Source organism: Otolemur garnettii, unplaced genomic scaffold, assembly GCF_000181295.1.
Source record: "Otolemur garnettii isolate 467f Iridium unplaced genomic scaffold, OtoGar3 scaffold00010, whole genome shotgun sequence".
In the NCBI taxonomy this organism is placed as follows: Eukaryota; Metazoa; Chordata; class Mammalia; order Primates; family Galagidae; genus Otolemur; species Otolemur garnettii.
In genome coordinates, this window is record NW_003852405.1 from 21694170 (window position 1) to 21709724 (window position 15555).

At 40.1% G+C, this 15555-nt stretch overlaps 1 protein-coding gene across 1 annotated transcript in view; it reads right to left on the bottom strand.

The window, feature by feature from the left end:
• Positions 1-15555, bottom strand: part of LOC100953417 (calcium-activated chloride channel regulator 1) — a 29561-nt gene that overhangs the window by 3754 nt on the left and 10252 nt on the right. Inside the window, exons 5-11 of the mRNA XM_003784291.2 lie at positions 12816-12993; positions 9694-9912; positions 8891-9118; positions 6485-6659; positions 4197-4303; positions 1750-1965; positions 557-818 (exon numbers count right to left, since the gene is read on the bottom strand). Coding sequence (XP_003784339.1) covers positions 557-818; positions 1750-1965; positions 4197-4303; positions 6485-6659; positions 8891-9118; positions 9694-9912; positions 12816-12993 — 1385 coding nt within the window. The remainder of the gene's footprint in view (positions 1-556; positions 819-1749; positions 1966-4196; positions 4304-6484; positions 6660-8890; positions 9119-9693; positions 9913-12815; positions 12994-15555) is intronic.

Consider the following 15555-nt stretch of genomic DNA (forward strand, 5'->3'; position numbering starts at 1 on the left):
GGGCCCGGGCTGGGGATTCGAACCCGCCACCTTAGGTGTATGTGGCTGGCGCCTTAGCCACTTGAGCCACAGGCGCTGAGCCTAGAGCAGTGATTTTCAACCAGTGTGCTATGGTATGCCAGGACAGGATCTTAGGTGTACCATGAAATTTTTTAAAGATCATTAATTAAATTGTTTTTGAAAGAAGTTCAAAGCACAGTAATTACATTCTCTCTTTTTTTTTAAACTCTTTTTTTAAATCAATGTAATTTAAGTGTGCTGTAGAAGTTTAACTATAGGTCAAGTGTGCTGTAAGATGGAAAAGGGTGAAAAACCCTGCCCCAGAGACTCTGCACCTGTTGAGGTTGAGCCACTAATGCATTTTGAGCTTTGCAGAAGCCTCCTTGATCAACATTTTTAAATAAAGGAATTGTGAGGATAAGGGAAAACTCTCCCAAGGAGAACTCCCCAGTTCTGGGCACCCTGCTTTTAACTGCCTTCACTAGACCATGCTTTTTTTTCTCTGGATGCTTCTTGGAAAAAGAAAGATACATTTTCCAGTTTTTTTGGTGAATACCTGCTCCATTGTCCAGTAATTCCAAGGTAACTGTCTTTCCATTTGCTGATTCAATCAGGGCTGTAACACTGGCCCTGAGAATTGGTAAGTTGCCTTGGTGAATATTTGCATACACTATCATAGGGCTGGGGAATTTGCCTGTGTCCTTGTTCATTTTGGAAGTCACTGTAATTGGAGGCAAGGTGGCACTTGAAGCACGAGAGGTGACAGTCAGAGTCAGAGTTTGTGAGCTTGCTTGCAGACTATATTTCCAAGCACCAACCTGGCCAAAACAAGTGGAGACATTCCCAATTAATATTATTAGGTGACCCAGAACTGATGTCAGTGTCACATATAGGATAAGCTTATCTGATATAAGCATGTTGTAAGCTTGTCTACAAAGATGTGGGCATTTTGATACTCTGTCAGCCAAGGAGAACTTGGATGCATTTGGAGTAACTACATGATTCCCATCATCAAGAAAATCCTTCTGGTAGGGGGTATGTGTGCTGAAAGCTGTGCCCTTATTGTCAAGAGACCTTAAGGGTTGTGTATGTTAATGATGTGGCTTACTTCTTCTTTTTCCACTGTGTGTGTGTGTGTGTGTGTACATGTATGTAGTTTTAAGTCTTTTGAATTGTCTTTCTTTTTGAAATATGCGATCATATCGGATCTCTGCTACACCCAACATAGCACAAGGTACTCAATACGTATCTATTGAAGTGAATTCAATTGTTGTGTATGACTATGAGGAAAACATATGATATGATTATTTTATAAAATTCATGACTTCTGCTTAGGGTAGATATAGGTAGGAAATCATGTATAGAATTCATTCTAATAATGTTACTTGCATCTCCACAAGCAGACATGTTCTCTCTAAAAAACCTTGCTTTTTCGAAAGATGGATTCCTGAGGTAGAGGAAATAGTTCTTAGGACCCTGAAGCGTCAAGGATCATTTTACATGTTGACTGTGATGTAATTTGAAGGTTTTTCATTTGGTACCTGGACAAAATATCACCTATTTCCTTTCTCTTGACTTGTTGGCATAATGAATGATTTTCATCAGATAGAGATTTTTCCATGCTCTTCCTTTGATTTAATACTTACTCTCCTTTTAGCAACTTGCAGCATTTTAAAAGCTACAGTTACTCTGTAGAAACTTTATTTTATCTTGTCAAATTGCAAAAAGGAAACAAAGCTAACTCCATACCTTGGCAATGCCTGGGATTTGGAGGTAGGTCATTTTGGTGTTTGTGTCCACTACAAAGCCATCTTGTTTCTTTCCACTGGGATCCCAGAGAAGGATTTGGGGAGGCTGTTTTGTCCAGGTGACAAGAAACAAAGTGTCCTTTCCCACCGTGCTGTCCACAATCACCGTGCCATTCATCCACTGACCGTTCTGGAGGGTTAATCCCTTACTCTCCAGCTGTTAAGAAAAACAACTCTTCACTTTCTGTAGAATAAAGCTCACATCACATGGTCTTCTCCTTCCACTCCTGGCTCTCAAGTGCCCCATTGAGACACCTTCAGTAATGCCTGAGTTCTTGATTTGGTGTCTAGGACCTATTGTGATCCAGCACCAAATTACCTTTCCAGCCTTAGCCTTCCTTCCTCCACCCCACCCCACCCAAATAAGACCACTTCCCCAAATTATTATTATGTTTTTAATTTTTTTTTTTTTTGAGACAGAGTCTCACTCTGTCATCCTGGATAGAGTGCTGTGGTGTCATTATAGCTCACAGCAAGCTCAAACTCTTGGGTTTAAGCAATCCTCTTGCCTCAGCCTTCTGAGTAGCTTGGACTGTGGGCACTTGTTACAATGCCTGACTAGTTTTTCTGTTTTTAGTAGAAATGGGGTCCAGCTTTTGCTCAGGGTGGCCTCAGACTCAAGCAATCCACTTGCCTTGGCTTCCCAGAGTGCTAGGATTACAGGCGTGAACCACTGTGCCTGATCCCCGAATTATTCATGGGAATCCCTGACCTTCTATGTTTCCTAGAAGTTTTTACATTTATTTCCGCCATTTATCTAAGCTTTCAAAGTCTTCTAAATCTTCTCAATGTGTCTAAGCCTTACTCATCTTTCAAAATTTAGTTCAAATATCAATTTCTCCATAAAGCTTTCTCTGATGTCCATTTCACTTATTGGCTGTAAGTAATCTTCCTGTGAACTGTAGGATTTCATTTCTGCCAGTCATTTGATGCCCATCACATTGTACTTTACTTTACACTGTAATGACTTACGTACAGCTCATCTCATTCACTAGACTGTACAACCTTAAGGTGTATAATCAAATGCACCTTTATGGCAGTCTCTCTGGAGATGAACGAAATAAGCTGATGGCAAGGCCAGTTTGTTGTATGGAATAGAATGAAGGAGTTGCCAAGGTGGGGAAGGATTAACAAGGCTTTCTGTGGGAAATGTGATTTTTCAGAATTATCCTCCAGATCGTTACTAATTGTCTCTGGGTTGGCACCTATCAGGAGGTAGGTGGCCTCATGGAGCCAGATTTTCCAGTTTCACAGGTAGATTATGATCTTAGGTATAGAGAAAGGGAAGGGCTGTTAGATCTGGTTCTTATGGCAGGTTCAAAAATGAGCTCTGTTCATTTCTCCATCTCTCTTCCTGTTCGGTTCTTAAATACAAAAATAATGGGCAGAAATTGCCTGTGAACTTGTCCATTTACCAGTTTAATTACTTTTCTAAGACATTCCTCTCTTTTCCAAACCAGGTCCTTGAGGTTAATTTTCTAAATCTGAACTAGAATGACCCGCGTGGATATAAACTGCTATCTCGTTTTATGGAATAAATGCTACACCTGTAGACCTGAAATCTGTTTCCGAAACATGTCATTGTTAGGCTTTTGACATTACAAAATTGTTTTACCTTTATCCAAACTGTCATAATAAAAGTAAGAATTCACACTGGTGTGAATGGCGGTGATTGTTTATTCATTCAGCAGAACATATCATGTAATTTCTGCAACTACTAGAAAAGAGCATTTTAAAATACATTTGTCCTTTAAAAAAAAAAAGTAGTCCTAAGACTTTTGAAAGGCCATGTGGCTTTCTTCAAATGGGCCCATTGAGGTTTTCTGGTTTATAATTGGTGGAGAAGCTAAGAGGTGAAGTTTTATGCCCATGGGCACAGAGTTAATGGCAGATCCAGGACCAAGATCCAAGGATCTGGACTGACACCACCAGCTTTTCACAGTACAAAGCACTTCCTATCCATTATACGAAAATCTTGGCAAATATCAGGGATTTGAGGTAATGGAAAATTAGAGCAAGTAATCCTTAGAACACTTATTCTAGAAAATTTGTAATTGAGATGATCTACTCTGAAGAAAAATCTGAGCCAATTAAATTGCTGTGGGTGCTTCTTAACAGATGTTAAAAAAGAATTCTTGGACCCATTATATTTTGTGATTATAGTTTCTATGAAGAAGTCACTTAGTAATTTTTCACAAACGAGTAACACTAATGGGCTTGTTTAAATGAGTATTTTAGGAATAATGTCTAATATCAAGCTGAACCTTCTCTTTTAATTTTAATTTACCACTAGAAGAGTGTAAAAACTTAAAACTTTTAACCATTAAAGTCTCTATCTTGACTATGATTTTGTAAAAACATGAAAAACCAAAGAATAAGAACTCCAACCTGGATGGACTTCTGAGTGGGAGCTCCATTTCCTGAGGAAAGTGCCCCAAAAGCATCAATGAGGCCATTGTTCTGAGCTTGATCTGAAGCATATGTCTGTACACCTCCTAAAATGCAGTTACATTATCAGAAGTTAGTTTCTGGAAAGCAAGTATTTGGAACATTTTAGTTGTTAAGATAGGAGAATACACAAAATAAATACTCAATTTTATTATTATTATTAATATTTGAGAGACAAGATCTTGCTCTGTCCCTGAGGCTGAGTATAGTAACATGGTCACAGCTCACAGCAACCTCAAACTCCTGGCCTCAAGTGATCCTCTTGCCTTGTCCTCCCAAAGTGCTGGGATTTCAGGTGTGAGCTACCACATGTAGCCAGCCCCACTGTGTTATTAAAGTATAATTGAATCAATGTCAAACAGGTGCCCAGATTAACTCAGAAATTGATACTAATTTTCTAATCCTAGCAAATAATAGCTTTAGCACAAAGCCTAAAGCTTTGGCTCCTTCAACTCTTTGCAAAGCAGCCATGAACCTCTCACAGGACGTAATTCATATCATAAAATCTACCTTTAAAGGTCACTTCATATAAAAGAATCTGTCAAGTCTTATGCCAAGTCTATTGACTTACTATTATTTGAAACATAATTTCTGACACACTTGGCTTTAGGGTTTTCTTCTAACTCAAGAAAGATGCATATGTGATAACAATGAGAAACAACAGCAGACAAAGGGACAGTAATAGAATGGAATAATATACAGTAAAAATGAGATTATACGCTAGGCCTGGGAGTCTTGGGCTATTTAGAATAAGGCGTAACTGGGAGGGTTGATGTGAAAGTACTTTTTTTTTTTTTTTTTGCAGTTTTTGGCTGGGGCTGGGTTTGAACCCGCCACCTCCGGCATATGGGGCTGGCGCCCCACTCCTTTGAGCCACAGGTGCTGCCCTGAAAGTACTTTTAAACTATTAAAATTCCATCCAAAGTTAAGGAAAGATTTCAGTAAGGTAGTTGATGCCCCACCCACATCCCCTTACGGAGGAGAGTACATCTCTTTCCAGTTGCTCTAAGCATTGGCTGCTAATGGCTCATAGCTGCCTTCTTTTCCAGAGAATGATCTTATCAAAAAAGGCCCAGCTACCTAGAGAAATAAAATTCCCCTCATCTCTGCCCCTCCACGACAGTTCACAGTCGATGATGGATGGCCACAGTGGTGCAAAAGGCCAGCCCTCCTGCTTAAGGTGGGACTAAGTCTGTTATGCAATCCTCACTCCAGAGTGCCCTGTGGGATCAGCATGAGTGCTTAGCTCCTTCCCTTGCCTTGTTTTTATCTCTTTCCTTTTCTCCTGAGAGCTCTCCACTTGTAAATCACAGACACTCAAATCCCCGTCTCAGGCTCTGCTTCTCGGAAACCCAGCATAGGATAGGTAGTGAGTACTAGGATGGGTGGGGCAGAGTCCTGTCATTTCAGCTGCATCAGAAGGCAACTCAGTGCATACAATTGATACCCAGAACATTGTCCCTGAGTAAAGAAAGAAAAAAATGTAGGGAGGCACCTGTGGCTCAAGGAGTGGGGCTCCAGCCTCATGTACCAGAGGTGGCAGGTTCAAACCCAGCCCACCAAAAAAGCTGGAAAAAAATTAAAAAAAGAAAAAAATGTGGTCATCTACTCTGCTAAAGAAGCTAGGGACCTAAGGGATCTATTTTAGCTATCTGTCTGTGTGTAGGAGATAGACCTGAAATACATTAATTTTTTTATGGAGAAGAAGCCACACTGTATTCTATTTTGGGAGGGACCTTTTTCATTGTCCACTAGGCCCCTCGCCTTCCCCTACTACTCCTTCCCTCCTTCTTGGACCCTTCTTCTCCAGGTAAAGTTACAGGCGTCCTTCCTCCTTGTCCTATCTATTACTAATACAGCACTTATATCTTGGAATTAGGGACTTAGTGTCTTGTTGTCTGTAACCCTGGGTCTCTAGGCCAACTGCCAACTGGAATTGAGTGGTTCTGGTTAATGTATTAGATTTACAGTCCTTTTAAGGTGCCTGTGAAGAGGATCCCGACTCCTCACTATGGTGCTGTGCTAGTCCCCCCTTCTCCAGACTGCCCTGATACTAACTCCAAAGCCTTAAAACAGATGGGTAGAGTCAATTTTAATGGCCATTTTGGAGTAAGGGAAGCTAGTTGGCCAATAAGATCACCCTCATCTCTCCCCAGCCCCCTTTCTCCCACTCTGAAGTTCACTAGGAGAGGCAGGTCGTTCAGGGGTCTCAGCAGATCACCCCTCACCTGTCATTTTGGACAGTTCCTCTAGTTCCTGAGCAGCAGAGGGTCCCAGGGCCACAGTGTGGATAATGGCCCCGCTTTGCTTCACCTCATTAAAGCACCCGCTTATGGTGGAGTCCTCCCCGTCAGTCAGCAGCACAATTTCAGATCCATCTGTCGAGAATTTCTTCCTAATCACCTAAGGACATAATTTAGAGCGTGAGCTATCAGACTCAGTGTGGCCAAGGTGTTTGTATAAACTTGACTTACAGAGAAGGAGAAGAAATAGTCCAGAGGGAATAAAGAAGGGTGTCTGGGAGTAATCAGATATCTGTCTGTCTTGAAAAGATACAGTCTTAACTCAGAAACATCCCTGAAACTTAATAATTGTCCTTCCTCCTGGCTATCTGCTGCCCAGGGGGCTGTTGTAGCAGGCAGGCCAGCCCTGGGGATGGACAGCACCAAGGGAGCAACACAGAAGGCTGTCTGGTTCCCTTCACACCATCTCTCTGGACAGGCTTTCAGAAGTTCCAAGATGCCTTCAGAAACCAACCTCACTTAACGGGGATTACATTTGGGGGATACTAGAACAAGGGAAGACTTTAGTCGGTATGATAGTCACCTGTCTGACCATATCACCTGTTTATGGCTGGCATTGGTTCTGAGAAGCCATTACCAAAGGCACATGAGTTGCTAAATACTTTAATATCCCTCTGATTAAAATGAAACCTTTTGTTCCTATTAATCTCCAGTTCCTAGTTGTCCTGTGACACCTATGTCGCACCCATTCCTGGGAGACTCAGGTTATGTGTATATATTTACATGGTGGAGAAAGGATGCTCCTTCTGCCAGTGTTCAACAATATTATGAAGGAATGAAAATTAGAAAAATGAATAATGTTCTCTATTTAAGAAGAGAAAGCCAGAGCCAGAGTTCACTCTTCCCCTAAAAAGAGTAGAAGGAGAAACACAGAAGTAGAGAAAACGAGCAAGTGAGCACAAGCAGCCTTCCTCTATGGACCAGAGTCTCCGACAGGGAAGGCATCTTCAGCAGACTGAAAGGAAGGCTGAGGGCAGGGCAGGCTTATGCCCACTCCCTGTCCGAGCTCTTGAGAGGAGGCTGCCACACAAGGCAGTCCTGGACGATGGGGATGGGGACAGAACCATGACCACTGCCTTTGCCATGTCAAGGAGCCCACAGCCAGGAGCCTGTTGGCTTGGTTGTGGCCTTGGTCTGAAAAATCTGCAGGGCTGGAGAAGCCCAATTTGGATTCCCTTGTCTCACTTCCTATAACTTCTGTGTGTAAAGAAAAGCAGGCAGAAGTGGGAACCATAGGGGAGGACTTGAGATGCAAAGAAGGAAGGGGAAATCAGGAGCCTAGTAAGGAGCGAGCCTGGCAAAGGTGCAGAAGCTCAGAAGGACAGGGGACCCAGTTCACTTAAACACAGATACCCAGTGCTCATATGAACAATTAAAAACAAATAGAGTGTAATGCAAGGGTAGGGGAAGGAGGGGGTGAGGGGGAGAGGGGTGAGGCCTAACAAGCCCCCTGAGTGAGGGGCTCTCTTACAACTGGAACTTCACCCTGGAAGAGAGAACAATGGAATCTAAACATTTGTACCTCATATTAATTTGATACAAACAAAAAACCCCCCCAAACCACAAGATACCTGGGAGAGAGTCCCTGGTGCTCAAGCTCTGGAACGGTAGGGGCTGTGTCATGCTAGATTTTAGATATTACATAGGGGAATTTGTACTTAATTTTGTTACAAATGGGGAGACATGGTGTCTAAGTAGAGGGACAATGAGACTGGATGGTCAGAGAAGATCTCTAGATGTGGCTCTGCCACACTCATAGAACAATTCCTAGGAATAAATGCATAAACCATTTAGTTTCCCAAAAGGAGGTTCGGCACCCCCAGAAGTGTGGAGTGGTCAGTTGCCTCAGAACTTAACCAGACTCCTGGATCTTCCCAGTCTCATAGGGGATGCCGCCTCCTGGCCTTGAGCACCATTCCTTCACAGCATTCAGAGCAGTTTGTGACTGTACACTTGTTCCTGTTACTGTGCAGTTACTGCGTCTTCCCCAGGAAGATGATGAGCTCCGTGACAGGAGGTGTGGGGCCTGTCTGGCCCTTATGATATTCTCAGAGCCTAGCACAGAACGTGGCATGTGGAAGACACACCAGGAATATTCCGACTGCAGGAATACACACAGAAAAGCATGAGCGCCCTGATTCAGAAAAGCACAAAAACATAAATGAGTTAACGATAGATTTGGAGGCCTGTGTCTCTGTGTCCTTTGAACCATTGCTCTGCCCTTGGTTATGCCTTAGACACTAGGCATGAATGGAAACACCTGGAATGGAAATTTGTTAGGACACATAGATTTCAAACACTGGAAAACGACAATAGAAGAATGTGTCTCACAGTGAATGCTGATCGCAGCCCGGAGCAGATGGAGGTCCCTCCCGAAGACGTTGTGGGCAAGCTTTTGATGAGTGTGTCTCTGTCACCGACACCGTTTATCTGTCTGAGTTCACTTTGTACGTGGGCAGCACTGTCAAACGTCACCATCCCAACCCAGGATTCCTGCTCAACCGTCTGGAGCAGGAAAAGTTTGGCAGCTTGATTCAGTCTTTTAAGGCGGTTATCATTCTAGAAGGAGAAGCAGAAGAAAATCGATCAGGTTGGGTGTAGATAAAGAACAGATAACTAATAACAGGCTAGAAGGAATTTGGGAATGGCAGCCTCAATGTAGAATACATGACAACAAGCTTATATAAGATAGAACCTTCTATGGGGAAAAATTTTCATTCACATTTAGCAGCAACTTTGGGCAGAATTGTAGGGCTTTTCTATAAATATCTAAAGATAAAACCAGATTACACAATCATTAAAGTTCAATGCTTTAGTCATAATTCTAGATAAATCCTGTTTAGGACTATAGACCTATAGACAGATATATTGTCAGTGAAACAGAAAATGTTAAGCTTATGTAATTTATTAGAATTTTGCTCATATACTGAAAATTTAATTAGGCAAATGAGACAGTTGATACTGAATCTTAGTTGGACAAAGTTGAGGTGGGTGCTTATGAAGGCAACGTTATTGTCACACTATTCTGACCCTCAAGTCGTGTTCATTCCTGATAGGATTCAAGCCATAGTCTAGGGTGCATCAGACTCAGGTCTATGACCAGCAACCAGAAGACCAGGGACTGTTGAACATACTGCCATGCTTCCAGACTTATCAAGGACGAGGCACAGAATTCTCTGTCCAATCTGCAGCAATGAGAAGGTGGGTGTGGGCGGCTGTGTTGTCATAGGCGTGGTTGTCTTAAAGTCCTCAGAATCACGGATCACTTCCCACGTGCTTCGGAGATTGCATCGTTGGTTTTGCAGATTTGGGGCTTCTTTATTGTGGTTTTTTTCTGTACAGAATTCAACCACCTGAAATTGTCATTAAAATAGTATGATAAAGGTAAAATACTTGCTAAAATAGCTATTAATTTGATTGTAACATTTTAAATCCCACATCTAAACTACAGTAGAACTCTGGTTACTTGACCACCCAAGGGAACATAACAAACTGGTCAACATACGGAGGTGGCCAACATGAAGTACTCGGCCGACTGCGCTGATACGTACATGTGGTGCATGTCCAGTCTATGAAAAGTAGGTCAACTTAAGGAGGTTGTCAGTGTAGAGAGGTGGTCGACTGAGGAGCTTCTACTGTATTTTTATGCCCTGCCCTTCTCCCCAATCCGCTCTGCTAACCCATAACCTTACCTTGGCTCAATCTCACCATCACTGTATGGCACTGTGAGGGGAATTCACGGAATCTTCAGTCTCACTGGGTTTTTAATGCTCCCCAGAAATCTGCTTACCGGCCCTAGGTGGCTTCTTTCCTACTTCCTGAATTTGCCCTATCAAGCCATCATTGCTCTCTGAAAGCCCCCTCAGCCGCCTTCTCCTGGTTCCAACTTATCTCTCTATCCTTACACCACCAAACTCCACTTCTTCACTGCCCTCTCACCAGCATGCAGCCTTCCCACCTTCCAACAGCCAACATTCCAGCTCTCTCCAGAATGCACTGGATGTTTCAGAGGCTCTGCAGACCCTCTATGTCCATTTCTGACCTCATCACCTTTCTCCAGTCTGCCCTCCTTCCTCACGTATATCCTAACTTTATGTCACCACTACACGCTCAATCACTCAAATCAAGAAACTGAGAGTTTTCCTGGCTTCTTCCCCCTACAGAGGAGCTGGGATCGATACATTTCATTATCCTTCTCCATCTCTAATGGAATCTCTGTCATCTGAGCCCTCATGGTCCATCCCTCAAATGACTGCGGTCTCCTATATGACTTTTCCTTCCTGCTTTCCCTCCAATTGGCCCCATTCGCAGCTGCCTGAGGAGTCTCTCATCTTATTTGCTACTTAAGACTATTTGGTGGCTCTTGACTGCTCACACACTACAGTAAATGGCAATCTTCACAATTTGGATTTTTCTCCACTCTCCATCCTCATTCTGGCTGTATATTCTAAGCCCTTCACTTTCCCCACGATAGCATGTAAGTTCTCAGACTTGGCAGGCTTTTTTCTCTCTCTGCCTTTGCTCATGATACCCACTTGATGATGAAGTTTCTCTTCCCCGTCTTCTGCATTGTAAACTCGACCTTCATTTTTCAGCCAAAAGGTCACTTCCAAAATATTTTCTTTTTCTTTTTTTTTTTACTTCCAAAATATTTTCTTATTTTCTACTCTTCCCCCTAAGAATTTCCACTTGACTAGCTGTGGCCTCTACAGTACCCTGCAGACACTTTAATAAGGCCCCTTTAACACGGTAATGCACGTGTTGAACTGGAGGTCCACCTATGGCAGAAATCTTATTAAATTTGTCTTCCTTAAAATTTAGCCCAGTGTCTAATACATAATAAAAACTCAATATAAGCTCGTTGTTTTTTAGAGTAAGCTTAACCTCTTTGCACTTCAGGTTTTTTCTTTTCTTCTATTTTTGAGATAGAGTCTTACTTTGTCACCCTTGGTAGAGTGCTGTGGCGTCACAGCTCACAGCAACCTCAAACTCTTGGGTGTAAGGGATTCTCTTGCCTTAGCCTCCCTAGTAGCTGGGATTACAGGTGCCCGCCAGAACACCTGGTTATTTTCAGAGGTAGGGCCTCACTCTGGCTCAGGCTGGTCTTGAACCCATGAGCTCAGGCAATCCACCCACCTTGGCCTTCCAGGAAAATAATGAAATTACAGGTGTGAGCCACCATGCCTGGCCTCACTTCAGATTTTTTCACCTAAGAAAGGATGATAGTTACTATGTAAGAATTACATACATCAATACAGTCAATTCTAACACAGCCAGTAAATGCTGGCTCCTTCCCCTTTTTATATCTTATAACACTGTTAGTGTTTATATGCCTAGTGTTTGCAGGGATTAGAAAAAGGTACAGTTTACCCAGGAGAAATATCCAGCTCTTTGTCTCAGTGACTTTACAGTATTATCCTTTAATTACAAATTTTTAAATATCTGGAATTCTGGTAACTTAGAAAGTTATCACCAGCTGTTTAACACTTACTTTTCTCTTTCTTTGCATTTTTAGGTTTTTCTATTTGGTAGTATTTCCATTATCAGTCTGATTACTTTTTAGAAAAGGAACCTGAAAAACTTTTAGGTAAACCCTAGGCAGAGGTTCCCAAGCCTGGCTATTCCTCAAATGTAACTCTGTGGCTGATTTGAAATTCGAAAATTTTAATCTTGGCCCCTCATGGAAGTTTCTGCATAGGTCTGAGAATGGACTCCACAGCCACATTGAAGGCTGGGCCTGGTGAATCATGGTCCATCATATTTTCAAAACTTATGCCAAATTATTATTCATGGACTCTTAAAAGTTGTTTCACCCTCCATTCTAAAAGTAAAACATAATTTTATGTAAGAGACATAATTTTATGTAAGGGGACTCCCCACTAAAGTCAGCTAATTGATGTGTTTAGTCTTTTTTTGTGAAAATTGTTCTATAAATTTAGTATCAATATGGATAGTTAGTCAAGTTATGTAAGCAAGAATTTGTGTGCCTGTATGCCTTTAAGTGGGTTTAAAATAATTTTAAGCATTTAAACTAAAATGGAGTGAGAGGAAGAGGATGGAGAAGACAGAATGGACGTGAGAAGGGTAAGGGGAAAAAGATGGGCCTTTACCCCTGATTTTGGACTCCCAGCTTTTCCTACAGAGAACCGGTTGCTCACTGATGGTTTCTCTAGAATTTGATTCTCTCTTGGAGCACCTGCAGTAAAAACTTTATTAAATTCATGAAGCTAGAAAAAACAAATAATGGTGTACTTACAGAACCAATGCTTTGTGCAAACATTATGGAAGCCTTCTCAGTCTGGTGGGTTTTGGGTAAAAACTGGCAATCCTTTTCGTATAGTCCTGTTAATCTGTCGATTTTGCATGATTTTTTGATACAGCTGCCCCCCTGACACTTATATACTTTATTTTCACCATCAATAGCTGCTGAACATCTGAAAATATATAAAGGTTAGATGTTTAGGTGATGTAATCATTTCCAAGGGTCAGACTCTGAGCTCAGGGAGGGCTCTTTCTTTTCTGAAAGATTGCTTTTCTATGATTTCCTCTTACACTCCAGGAAACAAATACATACTGTGATGTAGAAAAAGTATGACTTTTTTTTTTATCATAGTCATTTCAATTTGCCAGGAAGTCTCTGAGGGGCTCCCAAAATGGTATCGGGATTTATTTTTATGCAGCAGAAAAGCTAAGTCTGGTTTATAGGGCAGCTGTTAGCATTAATCTGGACCAAAGCCTTCAGGTACATCCGTATCTATTCCCTTCATTCTTAGAAAATCAGGAGCCCCTGTTTATTTTCCCCCTAAAATTTGCTGACATTTCCTATTTGTCTTTTCTCATTAATTTATTTCATATGGTGTTGCATAGTCCTTGGATGAGTGCAGAGTAAAATTTTTCTTTATATATATTATGCGATGTTGCTTTATAACTGGAATGCTTTCCTCCCACATCTTCTTGCTTAATTACAGTTTTGAATATATACACGATAGATGAACACTATGGAAAATTCGGAAAATACTGACATTATAAGAAAGAAAAGAAAAATCCCCCATGTCTCACATTAGAAATGAAGCTTTTCCTTTTCGATGTATCCATGTAACATCACACATGTGAGTATAGCTTTGTGTCTTGCTTTTAAAAATATTAGTCTATTTTAAAGTTAGTATATTAATACTTTTCAAAATGTGGTTTTAATGATTTTACCTCTTTCGAGACTATAATATGAATTTAACCTAATCGACTTAATTTAGTTTTCCCTTCCAATTTGTCAGCACTACAAATAAAACATCAACGAATAAACAAAATTTCACTGTTTTAACCATGTTTTCAAATTTGCCACATGATTGATTCCCAGAGTAAACTATCAGATTCAAAAGTTTGGACATTTTGAAATCTATTCATATCGCTATCATATTCTTAAAATAGATTTTTGAACGTGAAATCATTGAGTTAAGAAATCAAATGTTTTAGAGATTTGATATGTGTCACCTAAATTGCTTTGAAGAAAAGGTGCCCCATTTTATGCTTCTAACAACCATTTTTGAGAGCTTTCATCCCAGTGACAGTAACTTACTAGGTAATAAATGAATCTTTGTCAAATTTGCATCTCTTTGATTACTAGTAAGAATATTTTTATACATTATTGGCCATTTTTATTTCTTCTTGTGTGAATTATTTAGTCTTCTCCTTGTCTGTTTTCCTATTAGGCTGTTATTGTTTTATTTATTTTCAAAAGTTTTTTATGTATTACAATACTAAGATTCTAAACGCTTTTTAGAAAGGTTTTGGCAAATATCTTTTTCTGGTTTTGGCCTTTTTATTTCGTTTATTTTTGGCTTGTGTGCAACAACATTTTAAATTTATATGCAGCCAGTTATCAACAGTCATCACTCTTTTAGCTAGTTTTCCCAATTCACAAATGCATAGAAAGAATTTTGATATATAGGGATTTGACACTTTTAAGTATCATCTAGTTTTCATTATGATTTTGTTTATTTTTAATAAGTCTATCCAATTGGAAAAGGGTCTATTAATTTTTTCTCCACACAGTTAAAATTGTTTTATTATTTCTACATAATCTACACAGATTTGTAATTCTACCTACATTAAATAGTAAATTAATTATACCTGTAAAGGTCTTATTATTCATATTAGTTCATATTATTCATAATAGTTCATATTATTTTAATTAATGTAGTTTTATAGTATATTTAAATTTGATAAGCAAAAAGCCTTTTACTACTACTTTTTAAAAAATGAGCTTAGATACTATCTACTAAATGAACTGTAAGATTTTAAAACAAGGCCAAAATGGATGTAGTTTTGATTAGAATTTCATAAAACCTATAAGTGTATAATTAATTTTGGTTGAATTTACATCTCCTATGAATTAAAAATCTCTCAATTTTTCTTGGTGGGTTTTAAAAAATCCTTTAGAAGGATTTTATACTTTTCTTAAAATATGTCTTCTGTATTTTGTAGTTTTTCCTACTTTGATCATGCCTTTAATTACTATCTTGAGGGAGGCATTTTTTTTCCCTTTATGTTTTTGAACTGATTATTGCTACTGTGTGGAAAAGTAATTTGAATATTTAGTTTGTATCTGGTCACATTACTGACTTTCCTTATCAATTTTAATTTCAATTTATTCCCTTGAGTTTTCTAAGTGGACCACATAGCATTTGTGTCAAAGACATTTTCTCTCTTCCTTTCCAGCAGCCCTTGTTTTTACCTCCCTAGTGTCTGTATTTTTGCACTGGGTTTAACTCCCTAAACAAGGTTCTGTCATTGTGGCCATAGTAGCATCCTTATTTTATTCTTGGGAATGTCTCTCTAGTGTTTCCTTATTAAATATGAGGGGACCATTGGCTTTCAGATGTTCTGTATCATTTTAAAGAAGTAACCTGTTGTAGGCAGTGTGTCATTTTTGCAATTGGTTTTAGGCCTTAAAACAAACTAAAAAGTTTGGAGGATGAGGAGCAATACATATTAGTGTA